This window comes from Macaca mulatta, chromosome 18 (assembly GCF_049350105.2).
Source record: "Macaca mulatta isolate MMU2019108-1 chromosome 18, T2T-MMU8v2.0, whole genome shotgun sequence".
In the NCBI taxonomy this organism is placed as follows: Eukaryota; Metazoa; Chordata; class Mammalia; order Primates; family Cercopithecidae; genus Macaca; species Macaca mulatta.
In genome coordinates, this window is record NC_133423.1 from 68,149,065 (window position 1) to 68,165,909 (window position 16,845).

The window sequence follows — 16,845 nt, forward strand, 5'->3', positions numbered from 1 at the left end:
CTCTAAAGTAACAAGAAAGCTCATTACCAGTGCATTTTCTGTGATGTGTAGTTACTCTCTCATCTATATCACTTACATGACGGGAGAAATTGCCATTTTGTGGCTATTTTATAATAAGGTATCTTCAGTGCAGAAAATCCTGTTAGGCTTGAAACTAATAAAAGTACACTCAGATCAATTGAAAGATGAAAACAAAGTAAGAAATAGAATGTGGTTAGAGCCCCAGTCTCTTCCTCTCCTGTTTGCAACCCCTTTTACTCTCTCTTAAGAACAAGTGAGAACAGATGTGAATGTGGCAGCAGCAAAGTGATGATTATTTTAGGTGGGTGAAGGATAGATTGTATTTTGAATAAGTTTTTTTTTAGGGGACTGGATATTTATGGGCCTCTGTCATTTATCTTGCTACTTGCTGAAATCTGGATGAATTTAGATATTAAAATGTATGTACTCGTTAAATAGGATACTTTAGTTAATTCTTATATTTAAAGATATGGTGTCAACAGCACATTTACATTTTGATATTGGAAAAGCTAAAAAGGTGAAAGATGCGGTAGGCAGGGGTGAAGAATTTGGATTTTCTTGCAGTGTTGATTTTAGAATCTACAAATATAACAGTGCTGAGAGATCTTTTCAAAGAAAGGATCATTTTGGACATTGCTCAGTTTTGTAGTCCTTATTTTTTATTTTTTATGTTTTTGAGATGGAATCTTGCTCTGTTGCTCAGGCTGGAGTGCAATGGTGTGATCTCGGCTCACTGCAACCTCCACCTCCAGGTTCAAGCGATTCTTCTGCCCCAGTCTTCTGTAGTTGAGATTACAGTCTCCTGCCATTGTGCCCAGCTAATTTTGTATTTTCAGTAGAGACAGGGTTTCACTGTGTTGGCCAGGCTGGTCTCGAACTCCTGACTTCAAGTGATCTGCTTGCCTCGTGTAGTCCTTGTTTATGTAATAGAGAAATGAGTTGTTTAACCCATCTGATGGAGGTAGGACAGCTTTTTTATTTTTATTTTTATTTTTTTGAGTTGACTGTAGCCTTAGTATGCTTATTTCCTCTTCTGGAGATACAATTTAGATTATAGGAATATTTGCAAGTATTTTTCAGATTTTCTAAAAATTGTAGTTATATGTAATTTGTTTTTCAGTTTTTCATGTCTCTTCTGATCTTGATTGCTTGCCATTTATTGCGATTTTTATTTCATTATCACAGCTGTAATAATAATAATCTGCCTGCCGTATTGATAAACACTTAAGTGCCCGAGGACTGGAACTTCGGTTTAACCCTGTTTCCACCATGAACTTAACATTTCAGTAAAACTGTATTTTAGGACCTTAGAGTGTTGTACCTGATGTGTAGCTGGCGGGAACTCAGGGTCCCAGAACAGAGAAGAGCCTTCATCCTTGGGGGCCATGGGGAGGAGCATGGGAGAGGGACTGTCAAGAGGTGAAAGGGTTAAATTTCGAAGTGTGAGTAATGCAGGATTTGTGAGAGAGGCCACAGTTCCCAAAACCTCAAGATGGAAAGTTTGACCTAGGGAAGGTTTTGGATGTCCCTCCATCCAGTGCTTTTCTTTTCTTTTCTTTTCTTTTTTTCCTAACTGAATCTTTTTTTCTTTTTTTAAATTATACTTGAAGTTCTGAGATACATGTGCAGAACATGCAGGTTTGTTACATAGGTACACACGTGCCATGGTGGTTTCCTGCACCCGTCAACCCGTCATCTGCATTAGGTATTTCTCCTAATGCTCTCCCTCCCCTAGCCCCCCACCCCCTCAACAGGCCCCAGTGTGTGGTATTCCCCTCTCTGCGTCCGTATGTTCTCATTGTTCAACTCCCACTTATGAGTGAGAACATGCAGTGTTTGGTTTTCTGTTCCTGTGTTAATTTGCTGAGAATGATAATTTCCAGCTTCATCCATGTCCCTGCAAAGGATATGAACTCAATCTTTTTTATGGCTGCATAGTATTCCATGATGTATATGTGCCACATTTTGTTAATCCAGTCTATTATTGGTGGGCATTTGGGTTGGTTCCAAGTCTTCGCTATTGTGAATATTGCTGCGGTAAACATATGTGTGCATGTGTCTTTATAGGAGAATGATTTATACTCCTTTGGGTATATAGTCAGCATGAGATTGCTGGGTCAAATGGTATTTCTGGTTCTAGATCATTGAGGAATCACCACATTGTCTTCCACAATGGTTGAACTAATTTACACTCCCACCAACAGAGAAAAGCATTCCTATTTCTCCACATCCTCTTCAGCATCTGTTGTTTTCTGACTCTTTAATTATCGCCATTCTAACTGGAGTAAGATGGTATCTCATTGTGGTTTTGATTTGCATTTCTCTAACGACCAGTGATAATGAGCTTTTTTTCATGTTTTTGGCCGCATAGATGTCGTCTTTTGAGAAGTGTCTCTTCATATCCTTTGCCCACTTTTTGATGGAGTTGTTTTATTCTTGTAAATTTAAGTTCCTTGTAGATTCTGGATATTAGCCCTTTGTCAGATGGATAGATTGCAAAGATTTTCTCCTGTTCTGTAGGTTGCCTGTTCACTCTGATGATAGTTTCTTCTGCTGTGCAGAAGCTCTTTAGTTTAATTAGATCCCATTTGTCAATTTTGACTTTTGTTGCCGTTGCTTTTGGTGTTTTAATCATGAAGTCTTTGCCCATGCCTGTGTCCCGAATGGTGTTGCCTAGGTGTTCTTCTACAGTTTTATGGTTTTAGGTCTTATGTTTAAGTCTTTAATCCATCTTGAGTTAATTTTTGTATAAAGTGTAAGGAAGGGGTCCAGTTTCAGTTTTCTGCATATGGCTAACCAGTTGTCCCAACACCATTTATTAAATAGGGAATCCTTTCCCCATTGCTTGTTTTTGTCAGGTTTGTCAAATATCAGATGGTGGTAGATGTGTGGTGTTACTTCTGAGGCCTCTGTTGTGTTCCATTGGTCTATGTATCTGTTTTGGTACCAGTACCATGTGTTTTTCAAACTGTTGGGATACCACCTGCGTTTGTTCCCTGGAGGGGACCGCTGGGAGGGGAGGGGAAAGTCAAAGGAGTTGGGCTTCTGCTCCATTCGATGTCACCCAGTGCACAAATGCTTTCAAAAACATCTATTTTATATGCTGGGATTACAGTTGAGAAATAGGTTCTGCTGTTAAGTAGGAAAAAAAGCAGTTTGAAGATGACTGAGTTGAAGACTTCTGATTAGATTAATAGGTGATAGCAGAAACCTCTTATTTTATAGGACAGGAAACTAAGGAACAAAAGACTTCTGAGAAGACGCTGCTGCTACCTACCACTGGATCCCTGCTTTTCTGCCTCCTGTTTGTCTATAGTGCACATTGGCTCTGGAAATTCAGCAAGATTAAGGAATAGTAGTGATTTCCAGACTACTGATAAGAAAATAGGCAAAACTGTCCCTATCAAATCCAGTACATACTGTATTTTAAGGATTAGGTGACTTGAATTCTAGAGGGTTTTGGTCAACCACAAAGGTTCAGATGCTCTTGCATTAGATAGGAGGAATAGATTGTAACTTCAAACGGTAAAAAATCAAACCAGGCTTTGCCTTTTTGATAATCTTTTGATTTTTTTAGTATACTAAGTTAAAGGTAAAATGTGGAGTTGAAACCAAAATATGGAATTGGAAAATGAAAAATAGGCCAGCCATGGTGGCTCACGCCTGTAATCCCAGCACTTTGGGAGGCCGAGGCAGGCAGATCACTTGAGGTCGTGAGTTCAAGACTGGCCTGGTCAACATGGTGAAACCCTGTCTCTACTAAAAATACAAAAATTAGCCAGGTGTGGTGGTGCACACCTGTAATCACAGCTACTCAGGAGGCAGAGGCAGGAGAATAGCTTGAACCCAAGAGGCGGAGGTTGCAGAGTCGAGATCATACCACTGCACTCCAGCTTAGGTGACAAAATGAGGCTTCGTCTCAAAAAAAAAAAAAAAAGAAAAAGAGAAAAATGAAAAATAGAATGTTTATAGTCGTTACCACACAACCTGTTTTCCTTCATTTGATATACCAACTATTACCAACTATTTTGGGAGTAAACTGAGGGATTATATTTTATACTTTGATGTAGTTTGCTTTTTAATATTTAGAATTTTTAAAAATTTTTGTTCAAAGACTTGCTGAAACTGTTTTTATTAACTGAGTACTTAATGTTGAGAGAGAGATTCTTTATGTTTAAAAAAAATTTATATGATTTCTGAATTGACTGATGTTCTTATACCAGGATCCTGATCATTTGAGCTGAATTTGTTTGCTAGTTCTTAATCTATTTTCATTAGCTAAGCTGTTGTGAGAAAAGGCCCCATGGGAAGAATAAAATTAGTTTAATAATTTTGCTCATTCATCCGTGTGCATGCGACACGACTGTTTTCGTTTCTGATGTTGCAATTGAACTGGATCAAAAGCAATTAATTTTCACATCCTCTGAGTAAGTCTGTGTCTCCTGTCACTCTGAAGTCTTTTTTATGTACCTGTTTTCTCCTAGGTGAAGAATTTTAAATTGGAACAAGAGCAAGAAAAAAACAAAATCTTGTCAGAAGCGCTGGAGACGCTGGCCACTGAACATCATGAATTAGAGCAGTCTCTGGTGAAAGGCTCTCCACCTACCAGCATCCTTAGCGAGGACGAGTTCTATGATGCGCTGTCAGGTAACTCTGGGATCCTTCCCTCTTCAGTGTTGGTGATTTAAGAGTCCACCACCTAAATGAGCAATGTCCCCTTGAGTCCACCACCTTAGAGCAGATGTCACCTTGAGTTTCCTGGAGTAAACAGATAGCTATGTATCCATATAGCTCCTCAGATTTTTTGTGTGTCGTGTTATTAAGGCTGGAGTCTGAAAGTTTGGAATGAAATTCATCACAGTCTGCCTGTACGGAAGATGTATTCTAGGCTAGGGTTAGAATGCTGTTAAAACTGCCCACATTTGATTTGTCCTTTACTGGGTGACCATTTCCTAGTACCAGGCATTAGCACATATTGTAAGGAGAGACAGACAGACAGTTTCTGTCTTCAAAGAGGTCTTTATATAAAGAATACAGGTAACCAAGCGCAAGTGCTTGGTGATAGCACAGTATGCTAAGTGCCACAGTAGAGATGAGACCACCATGTGTCTGGAGCAGAGAAGAGGAGGTGTTTGACTTTGCCTCAGAAACACACGCTAAAGCGCGGCATAGCATTTCTGCAAGGAGCATGGACTCCAGAGCTTCTGTCAGTAGCCAGCTGTGTGACCTGGGGCTTGTTCCATGACCCCTCTGTTCATAGTTTCTGCATATTTAAAATGGGGTAATTGTCGTGTCCATTTCAGCAGGTGTGTGATGACTAAATGAGTTTCTCTGTTTAGATAGTGGTTAGAACAGTGCCTGGTGGTACTCAGTGCTAAAAAATGGGGAATGCACGTGGAGATTTGAGGATGAGAGGAGGTACTGCTAAGTAGTTTTGACCTTTTTGGAATTTACTTTCAAATTTTTTGAGGCAGGTGTGGGTGGGAGAAGGGAAAGGAACATGGAAAGGGTGGTTGGAGATCAGTGGGACTGAGAAAAATTAATTGTTGTATGGGAGAAAATGAAATGCATATATAATAGGTGAGCATATACAGTTACTGAGTTTCACAACACTTGATCACAGACACAAGAAGTCTTGGTGTTTTGGAAGTGAAGGATCAAATTCATAATAGGAAATGAAAGAGAGGAAGCATGGTGAGAGGAGAGATGAAGACTGAAGATTAGGTTAAGGAAGTTAAAGAAAATGGTATAATACAGGACATGGAAAATGATGTTGGTAGAATGTAGATTGACGGGGAAGTGATTAATTGATTAAGACAAATAGGAACATTAATAGAGGTTTGCTAGAAGTAAAGGGAAGAAGTAATTTTCATAGCTAGATTTGGGAACAATTGGACAAATAAGATTATAATGATGATGGGCTGTCAATTAAATACAATTAAATACAGGATTTGTGAACAGAGTGACTCGTGTTGGGAAGAGAAGGTAGGATTTGAGATCGATGGAATGAGTGACAAGGCAAGGGAAGTATTTTTAGCCTGTCTGAGGGAGGTCGGAGGGAGAATGAGTGACACTTAAGACTGCTGACATTTATTACACATCTACCCTGAGGCCAGTCCAGCGGTGCTTCCTCTATGGAGAGCATCCAAAAAGGAAAATTGCAAGAGGGATTCTAGGTTTAAATGCATACAGCTTGGAATATAAAAGACCTCAGATACTTCAGTTGCGCATCTTGTATGTTCTTTTTTAAAAATAAAACTTTATGGCCAGGGGTGGTGGCTGAGCACCTGTAATCCTAGCACTTTGGGAGGCCGAGGTGGGAGGATCTCTTGAGCCCAGAAGTTCGAGACCAGCCTGGGCAACATGGTGAAACCCTGTCTACTAAAAATACAAAAATTAGCCGTGTGTGGTGGTGCACGCCTGTAATCCCAGCTACTCAGTAGGCTGAGGTGAGAGGATCGCTTAAGCCCAGGAAGTAGAGGTTGCAGTGAGATGTAATCGTGCCATTGCACTCCAGCCTGGGGGCCACAGAATGAGACCCTGTCTCAAGCAAACAAAAAAACCTTTAAAAAAATTTTTTTAAGAACCCCATGTTTGTTCTAAATAATTCAGTATAGAAGTATGTGAGAACCCAGTGAAATTCTCTTCACCCCTTATCCCAATTAATCGTGCACTCCTCTTCCTCAGAGGTTCTGATTAACAGCCGGATGTACTCTCCTACAGACCTTTTTGGAGCATCACATATATATGTGTTTGTGTATATATAGTTTTTTTTTTTTTTTAAGTCATGAATGGAAGGAGCAGTGTAATTGCCCTGGACTTGCTTTTTCCTGACAACTTGTCTTAGAAATCTTTCCTGTCAGTGTTATAAGCTCTAGCTCATTCTTTTTCAAGGTTGCATAGAAGTCCATGATATAATTATGCCACAGTTTCCTTAATCCTTCTCTTCTTGATAGACGTCTGGCAGCCACTATCTTTCTGTTTCTCAGTAATATTTTAATAGTCATCTTCTCTGGGAGGAAGAGAGAAAAAGAACCATCGTCCCTAGATCAGAATTGGCAAATACATTTCATCTCAAGTGCCAGTTCGGATTGTTTTGCAGTATCTGCTGCTTTGTGGATTGCTGTGTTGAGGAGGATCCTGAGGCTCAGTCCGAGTGCCTGGGCTCAGCCGCACATCCTGCCATGGCCATAGGAAATGGAGCGAGGGTCAGGTGCCAAGCATTTTCTCCTCCTTGCCTTCAGTAGCACACCTGAGTTTTGTTACATTTTCATGAAAATAGTAGCCCTTCTGTGGCTACTCCTACTATTTCCTACTAAAAATCTTGCAATAATTTGGTACAGTGTAGAAACTGCATTAAAATGAAGAGTCAGATGCCCTATCAAGTGCTGACTTGCTGTTGACCTAGCCACTCAATTCATTGAAATCATCAAAGCCATCATGTGGGAATGACTTCATCTTCCCGCTCTAGTCTCTACACACCAGCCTCCATCCCCATTTCTTCCTTCACTCTATTACAAGAGAACAAATGGTTCCCCCTCATTAAGGCCATCTCTTCCTCATTTGTTCTGATACCCGTCTCCTTGTGACTTCTCAAGGAGACTTTTGTTCAGTTATTGCTTCCTTCACCTACACTTTCAATATTGTAAACTTTAAATACTAACTTAAAATTCCTGTATTAGTCTGCTATTGCTACTACAATAGATCACCACAAACTTAGTGGCTTAGTAGATAGTGCAAATATATTCTGTTCCAGTTTGGAGGTCAGAAGTTCCAACATCAAGGTGTCCGCAGGGCTGTGTTTCTTCTAAAGGCTCTAGGAGAGACTGTTTCCTTGCCTTTTCTAGCTTCTAGGGACCTGCCTGCATTCCTTGGGTCAAGGCCCCATCCTCCATCTGAAAAGCTGGCAGTGGGGTATCTTCCAGTCTCTCTCTGACTGTCTGTGACTCTGGCCCTGCTCCTTCCCTTTTTTAAAGACCCATGGCATTACATTGGACCTACTCAGATGATCCAGTATAATCTCCCCATCTCAGTATACGTAACTTAATCATATCTGCAGAGTCCCTTTTATTATGAAAGGTAACATATTCACAGGTTCCAGAGATTAGAACATGGACTTCTTGGGGAAGCCCTTGTCCTGACTGCCGCAGTCCCCAAATTCATATCTCCAACCTTGATCTCTTGCTAGAGACTTAACGTATTCAGCTGTCAGCTTTATGTACAAAAAAACAAATGCTTGCTCTTCCTCCCAGATCCTGTTTCTCCTTGAGTTGGCCTCATTTTTGTAAATGGCACCTCTTTCATCTCCTAAAGCCAGAAACTAGGAGTGATTTGTGACATTCCTGTGAGACATAGAATCAAGGCCTGGCCATTCTGCCTTCAAATCATATCTTGAATTCATCTATGTTTTACTAATGGAGGGTAGTGGTTAAAAGTATAGGTACTGAAGCTGAAGGCTCTTGCTCAGTCGAAGCTCTACCAATTCCCCTACCCTTGGGAAAGTTATTTCACTTTCCTATGTCTCATTTCTTCATCTGCAAATGGGTCATAGGATCATTGCAAAGAATTAACTAATGCATATCTGTACTTAAAACAGTGCCAGACACCCTAAGGGGCCGGCAGATGTTAGCTCTCATTATCGTCACCCGCACTGCACCTCCTTTTGTCTGGCCTCTTAACTCATCTTGGTGCTCCCAGCCTTGGCCTGCTGAAGTTCATCCTGTACGCACCATCCATAGTGATCCTTTGTTGCCAATCATATCATCGCATTCCTTCACCTAGAATTCTTCAGCGGTTTCTCCTTGCACTGAAAATGCAACTCAGATGCCTTCACGGACCTCCAAGGCTCTCGACATGATTCAGACCCTACTGCCTCTTCACACTCATCTTGTCCCCTTGTTCCCTCCACTTACTGCACCGGTGCCTCCTCCAGGCCTCAGATGCAGTAGTGATGCCAGGCAGTTGAATGCACAGTTAGATAAGAGCAAGGAAAAGTATACAAACCTCCACTTCATTTGAAGCTTAATTTTAACCCCTAAATCGTGACAATAGATTAAATCAAGCCTATCCTGATATGGAGAAGGTATGAAAAAAAAAGATTTTTCAAGTTACTTTTCTTAAAAGATTTAAAAAATATTTTCACTAAATGTTTAATCTTTTAAAAAGTTGTTAACTCGTGTTACTTTAAAATAAAGGGATAACTTCATTAGATCTAAAGTCCATGTGGTTTCCTGTTTCCCTTTCTCATATCCCTTTAAGCTTTTTCAGATAAGCAAGATCAATGGAAATCTACTCATACGGTGGGTGAAGCAAGCCTTGATGCGGAGCCAGCAGTGTAGGATAAGAATTTTTCCAGCCCCCTGGGATCCCCCCTGGGATCGCTTGAGAACATTATTTTTCCAGTATGCTCAGTGATGAAACATTTCATAAAGCTCCCTAAAAGCACACAGAATTTTTTTTCCCACAATGTGATTAAATTCTGTTGTGTAAACTTATTTAAAAGGAGATAAATTTAATGAAGCATCACATTTTGTCCTCATTGTGTGTGGGTGTGGGAGTGGGCGTGTTTAAGGAATGAAGTGGTTATGTCGAGAGAAATTTCGGATATAGCTGTAAGGGAACACTTCCTGGGAAAGGGGCTAGACATTCATGCGCATTGAAACAAAAAGATTTCATGAGAAACCACTGTGGATAAACCATTCTGCAAATAAGGTTATAGAAATACTTTATAGAAGAAGAAAGTGGTTCTTCTGTATATATTTCTACCTTATCAGTGTTGCTTTTTCTTTATGCTACTTTGTCTACCAAGGCTCTCAAATATCTCTTCTCCTGGTAGCCTTTCCTGACTCCTCCAGGCAGAATTAGTTTATTCTTTGTGTTTCCTTCGGTTTATGCTTCTTTTATAGCCTCCTTGCATTTTATCTCTAAGATAATAGGACCCCGCAGAGGCTCATACCTGTAATTCCAGCACTTTGGGAGGCCAAGGCGGGTGGATCACTTGAGGTCAGGAGCTCGAGACCAGCTTGGCCAACATTGTGAAACCCTGTTTCTACTAAAAATATGAAAGACTTTATACAGGCATGGTGGCATGTGCTTGTAATCCCAGCTACCTGGGAGGCTGAGGCAGGAGAATAGCTTGAACCTGGGAGGCAGAGGTTGCAGTGAGCCAAGATCATGCCATTGGACTCCATCCTGAGCAACAGAGAGAGACTCTATCTCAGAAAGAGAGAGAGAGAGAGAGAGATAATAGGGACCATATCTGTTTACATCCCTGAAGTACGTAGCACAGAATCAGTTCTCTAAATGTTTGTCGAATGCAGGTTGTTGAAGAAATGTCATTGATATTTCTGTCTTCCCTAAAAATATATTGGTATTCAATAATGAGCCTAAGATAATCAGGAATGCATGGTGATTTTATGCATCTATATTCACCACTTTGGATTCTGTAGGGGAAAGTAGGGATGGGCAGCAAAGGAGGAAGGAGGGATGAAACAGTATTAATATTAGAAAATGATGTTTGTTCCCAAGGGGCTTACAATCAAGTTGGAGATAGGATACTTGCTACCAGGGAGGGGGCAGATGAAAAGTAGTTAAAGGAGAGAAAGCTAAAGGTACGCGATTTCAGGAATCTCTAATAATCTTCTAAGGAGTTGTTTTTTAAACACTTATTGCTTGTTAAAGAACTAATTTCACGATGGTGGTTCTTTAATACCAGTCTGAGAGCAGTTTCACGGAAAATTCCGGCTCTTTGAATACCGTAAGTTCAGAACGCATTATTTTTCCTACTGTGTGTTCATTTTCCTTTTTAGAAACATGTTGAGAGCAGTTGCTCCAGAAAGGCTTTCTTGCTAAGCCTTCCCCTTAATGCTATTTTGGTTGAAATGTGCATGAATAATGCATAAAATCCAATAGTGTAGATGGGCAAAACCAATAGATAGTTATACCATGAAATTGCAACCAGTTTTAGCATTTCTCAGCGGTCGTAAGGGTACATCTTTTAAATCTTGAACACTTGGAGGGCACCAGCCGTATCTCATTCATCTTTCCAAACTGCTTCTGCAACTTGCACTTTACCTGATGTGTAGTAGGTACTTAGTAAATGTTGACTTATTACAATGAAGTCACATGAAAATATTTTGTTTTCTAACTATGGATTGTTCTGCAACTGGCCTTTAGTTCTAGAATTGTTTTCTTTGTAGAGTTCATGCATAATGTGACCTTCCTAAAAATAGTGTTGAGAAACAAGACAAATTGGGAAGCTCTGGATTTGGTAGCCCAAAATAGATCCATGTAAGATTTCCAGTAGCCCACACACTATGGTTTGTGTAACTCCTCATCTTCAATTACATGTGCAGATTTTGCAGGTTGTAGAAAACAGTAGTAGATTTAGTTGCTTGGGGACAAGCCGATACTTTTAAGAAACTCTGTCACAAGCAATACCCTACCATTTGGCTAATTTTGACCTTGGACATCATTCAGAGAGGATCTGTCTAGAACGTCTCCGACTCTTGTTGCTTGCTGCCAAGAATCTGTTTCAAGCTTTTCTCACTTCCTTAGTAAATTATTGTAGCAGTCTCTTGGCAGCCCCCTCTGGACTCAGCCTGGTTTTCGGTTTATGATTCACCTTAAATGTGTTAGGTTGTGTTTACTTTCTTTGTGTTCTTCATATTTACTGTGCTATTTCTGAGCTTATGCAGTTGTACCTCAAGGCTAAATAAAACTTTGGCACTGATATTTTCAGCTGTACCTTGGGTTGCTTTGGCCATTTTCAGAACATGCCTGGTACATGGGAAACTAAACAATAAAGGTATTAAATTAAGCATGTGTGTGTTTCCTGGCTGTTTTCTGTTGCCTTCAGTAACAGGAGGAAGGGTGACTTGGACGTTATCCACAGTTCTTCCCCATCTTGCTGCTTTGTGTACTATTTGTTCTCAGGCTGGTTTCCAAAGGTCAGGATAAGAAAGTGCTTATCAGGATAACTTACAAGAATTGTTGGCATGTTTATATTGTGAACTTTATGGCCTCTTCTTTCAGCCTTTTAATAGTAGGAAAAATTAACAAATCAAATCTTGGAAAGTTCTCTCACTCACTTAAAAAAAAGAGCATAGCGGTCAGGATCTTCTTAATTCTAGAGTAAAGTTAAAGTCACCCTAACCCAGTGATAGCTGTTCATTGGCTTCCATTCCATTTTGATGGGAAAGGAGACTGTGTTCAATCTGAATGTGTTTAAAATAATTCTGAGTTCTAACATGGACAGAACTTTAAAGATCTGAGAGCAGGTGCAGTGGCTCACACCTGTCATCCCAGCACTTTTGAGAGGCCAAAGTGGGTGGATCACTTGAGATCCATAGTTCAAGACCAGCCTGGCCAACATGGGAAAACCCCGTCTCTACTAAAATACAAAAATGCTGGGCGTGGTGGTGGGCGCCTGTAATCCCAGCTACTAGCGAGGCTGAGGCAGGAGAATTGCTTGAATCCAGGAGGCGGAGGTTGCAGTGAACTGAGATCACGCCACTGCACTCCAGACTGGGCGACAGAGCAAGACTCTGTTTCAAAACAAACAAACAGAAAGAACTTTAAAGATCTGGGCCATTGTAGAGCTATCACATTAAAGCAAACTTTGTGGGATTTTAAATTTTAATTCTATTAATACTGCTGTTTTAATTGAGGAACTAATCAGGTAAATATTCTGTCCACCTTCAATGCTTCTGTAAACTAGAGCATTTATCTTGTAAAATATATGTTTTTCAAAGTGTTATTCTGACACTTCTTAACGTTTTTAAGAGACAGGGTCTCGCTCTGTTGCCCAGTCTCAAACTTCTGGGCTCAAATGATCCTCCACCTCAGCCTGCTGAGCAGCTGTGACTACAGGTGCACACCACTGCACGTGGCTTGATGGTTTCCCTATAAAATATAATCATCAACTGAGTCACCTGAACCCTTTTGGAACTAGATGAGAATAAACACACCCACAAATAAGTGCTTATCAAGTATTCCATTTCCCGTCATTACTCAGGGCTGCACAGATTTTCCTAAGTGCTCATCAAAAGTTCAGTAAATAATGTAGGGCTATTTCATAAATCTTTTATGCTGTTTTTCAGGGGTCAGAAGTATCCTAAAATTTTTGAGTGGCTTTGCCTGTTATAGAAACGTATATGTTTGTTAAGGGGAAAATCAAAAGAATAAGGCAGGCTGCCATTGTCTGAAATCTAGCTATGTATATTGTAAAAATACCTTCCTTCTGCTACATTAAAAAATATGGCTCTAGAAAAATCGACCAGTTTTCCTGGAAGTGAGGTAAGAGTTAACCAGACCAGAATATAGTTCATGCATCCAACATGACAGCTAGCTCATTGACTTTTAGTGACAGGTTTTTTGTATGTTTGCCTGGGTTTTGTTTGTTTGTTGTTGTTTTTATTGTGGTAAGATATACATAACATAAACTGTCCAGCATGACCGTTTTTGAGTGTACAATGCAGTGAGATTAAGTACCTTTACTTTCCTGTGCAACCACCACCACCACCATCTCTCTCCAGAACTTTTTCGTCATCCCAAACTGAAACTCCATCCCCATTAATTACCAACTCCCTGTTCCTCCCTCCTCTCTCTCCTTTTTGTCCTAAAAGCCCGAGTGTTGTGGCCTCACCCTCCTGCAAGAAAGCACTGCAACTAGCACATGGGAGGCAGGATGCACCTCTTCCCATTACTTCATGTTTCGACTAAGGCATTAATATGTTGCCTACTAACATTTCGATATTTATATGTGGGGGGAACATTGAAGAACCCAGAATTTTAAGATTGAATTATCGGTGGGGCATAGTGGTCCATGCCTGTAATCCCAGCACTTTGGGAGGCCAAGGTGGGCAGATCACCTGAGGTCAGGAGTTCAAGACCAGCCTGGGCAACATGGTGAAACCGATCACTACTAAAAGTTCAAAAATTAGCTGGGCATGGTGGTACGTGCTTGTAGTCCCAGGTACACGGGAGGCTGAGGCATGAGAATCGCTTGCGTAGGGGAGGCAGAGGTTGCAGTGAGCTGAGATTGTGCCACTGCACTCCAGCCTGGGCGACAGAGCGAGGCTTCGTCTCAAAAAAAAAAAAAGCAAAAAGTAAAAAGATTGGCCGGGCGCGGTGGCTCAAGCCTGTAATTCTAGCACTTTGGGAGGCCGAGACGGGTGGATCACGAGGTCAGAAGATCGAGACCATCCTGGCTAACACGGTGAAACCCCGTCTCTACTAAAAAATACAAAAAACTAGTTGGGCGAGGTGGCGGGCGCCTGTAGTCCCAGCTACTGGGGAGGCTGAGGCAGGAGAATGACGTGAACCCGGGAGGCGGAGCTTGCAGTGAGCTGAGATTGTGCTACTGCACTCCAGCCTGGGCGACAGAGCGAGACTCCGTCTCAAAAGAAAAAAAGAAAAAAGATTGAATTATCACTTCAGAGGTACTGAGATGTAGCACTGATTTGTTTTACAGGGAGACTTGAAAATAACTTCTGTGGATAGGCTTTGACTTTCATCAGCAACCTCCACAGTGGCTATGCCCTCTTTGGTATTGGGCTAAACATGTTTAAACTTAAATATCTGTAGATCTGCGAGTCTCCACATGAAACGATGCCGTACTAGCGATAGATTGGTGTGACCAAGGCTTTGAAGGTATAAGCTCTCAAGAATGGTTCTCCGTTACTGACAGAGTAAGCCCAGACTATTTCACACTATTGACGTTCCACATTTCTCTATTCATTGCACTAGAAATCACTGAGCTTTGGCTTTTAAGCAACTAGTTTTTATTTCACAGGCACTGTAAATCATGTAATTGATGTTTACTTCTTTGCCTTTGAAACAAGAAAGCTCAGAGTTTATGGTTTCTCTCTAGTGAGTATACAGAACCTCATGACATGTATTGGGAGACTGCCTTATCCCTAGCTTCATGTTATATTTCTTCCCACTACCTGCTTTTTTTTTTTTTTTTTTTTTTGTTTGGAGACAGATTCTCGCTGTCTCACCCAGGCTGGAGTACAGTGGTTCAATCTCAGCTCACTGCAACCTCCACCTCCTGAGTTCAAGCAATTCTTCCCGCCTCAGCCTCCCAAATATCTGGGATTGCAGGTCAGTGCCACCATACCCAGCTGATTTTTGTATTTTTGGTAAACATGGGGTTTCATCTTGTTGGCCAGTCTGGTCTCGAACTCCTGACCTCAAGTGATCCAACCTCCTCAGCCTCCCCAAGTGCTGGGATTACAGGTGTGAGCCACCACGTCTGGCCTGCATTGGATTTTTATCCTATATAGTCAGCTTTAAGACTGACTCACAGTCTCATGTCCGCCCATTCTGTGCCTTCCACTGCCATCTCACTGCACACTGCATTCCTCGCTGTGTTGGCCATGGTGTTCTTATTGCTTGGGACAGCTCCTGTAATGTAACTGCCCTCATCCCCACTCTTACTCCTTGTCAGCGAACTCAGCACAATCATCAGCCACAGTTCTTTCCTGATACAACATTCTCCACTCTTTAAGTTGACTGATGCCTCCTTTGTGGCCCACGGCCCCCATTCAGACTCCTAGAGAAATCTGCTGAACTCGTTTGTTCACGAAACAGTTCCCCGCTGCCGGGCCATGCGCAGGGACCAGATCTTATGCTTCCTTCACTTCACAGGCCTTGCACGATACAAGGAAGGGAGGAATGAATTCAGCAGCATCAGATGTGGTAGATGAGTCACAATAAGAATTGAAAAATGACCGTTGGACTTTGCAATGTGGAAGTAATTGGTGACCTTTCTCAGAACCCTTCAGGGGAAGGGTGGGGATAGCCTGACTATATTATAGCAAGAGGTTTGAGGGCAAGGTATAGAGGAGTAAGGAGGGGAGTGGGGGAGGGGGAAGAAAGAGGTGGAGGCACAGGGAGACAGGGAGAAGAGTGAGGACAAAGAGGGGGTGCGGAACGGGTGAATGAGGGGCTGCTAATCACAGGACAGGGGTCTGCACTGTCATCTGTTGGAGCATCCCTAGGGGTCAGGGCATTGGTCCCACGCAGAGGTTCTCAGTGTGACTGATGAGTTTGTGGGTCGCAGATCTTAAGCCTGTGTAGTCACTGAGTTGAAATCTTGTTCTGTGAAGTCCGTCTTTGCTTCATAGAAGCTCTTACTGTTTCTTGTTTAATGTTTGTGTCTGCTTTTGCTAAAAGAATTATTTTTAGGTGGGCACATCCCTGCCTTATGATTGATGTCTCTTAAATTGCAAACACACTATCCTGTGCATAAATGCTTTTGAGGTATTTTGCTTCGTTGCTTTGTTTTCATGACTTCTAAATCATAAACTAATACGGCATCTTAAATAATACCAGTACAGATGAAATTATTTTGACTTTTTACATTTTTTATTTTTCTCAAGTGAAACAAACTTCAAAATGTTGGAGTGGAACCGCACTCACCCCTCACCCCACCAACCCAAGACAGCCGTTATCATCCCTGATGTAGGTCTTGTTCCGCCGCCTCCTGGAGCACCTCTCTCACCTCTGCCGAGCACCAAATCCACTGTTTCAAAATTTGCCATTGTGCCATCTCTCCTTTGCAGCCTTTCCTGACAGCCCTGTGCCTACTCCAGAAAACTGACCCATCTCTTTCCACACGTGCCCTCAACAAACTTCTGTCATTGTATTGCTCCCATTTTTTCAGACATCTGCTTACCTGAACCAGACTGGCCTTTCTTCAATGCAGAGAAATTATTTCTTTGCTTGTATTTTAGAGTTGCAAAGCATTGTCCTGGTTTTTTTTGTCTTAGCATTATGTATGTTAAAAACAATCTTCTATTTCATTAAGTTGTTCATGTA

The 16,845-nt window shown here is 41.4% G+C and overlaps 1 protein-coding gene across 9 annotated transcripts in view; it reads left to right on the forward strand.

Annotated features, from left to right (window-relative positions):
• OSBPL1A (oxysterol binding protein like 1A) overlaps positions 1-16,845 on the forward strand; it is a 229,920-nt gene that overhangs the window by 146,260 nt on the left and 66,815 nt on the right. For all 9 annotated transcript variants that reach the window (XM_028837998.2, XM_028838000.2, XM_028837999.2 and 6 more), the window contains one exon: positions 4,506-4,668. In XM_028837998.2, the coding sequence (XP_028693831.2) occupies positions 4,506-4,668 (163 nt within the window). The remainder of the gene's footprint in view (positions 1-4,505; positions 4,669-16,845) is intronic.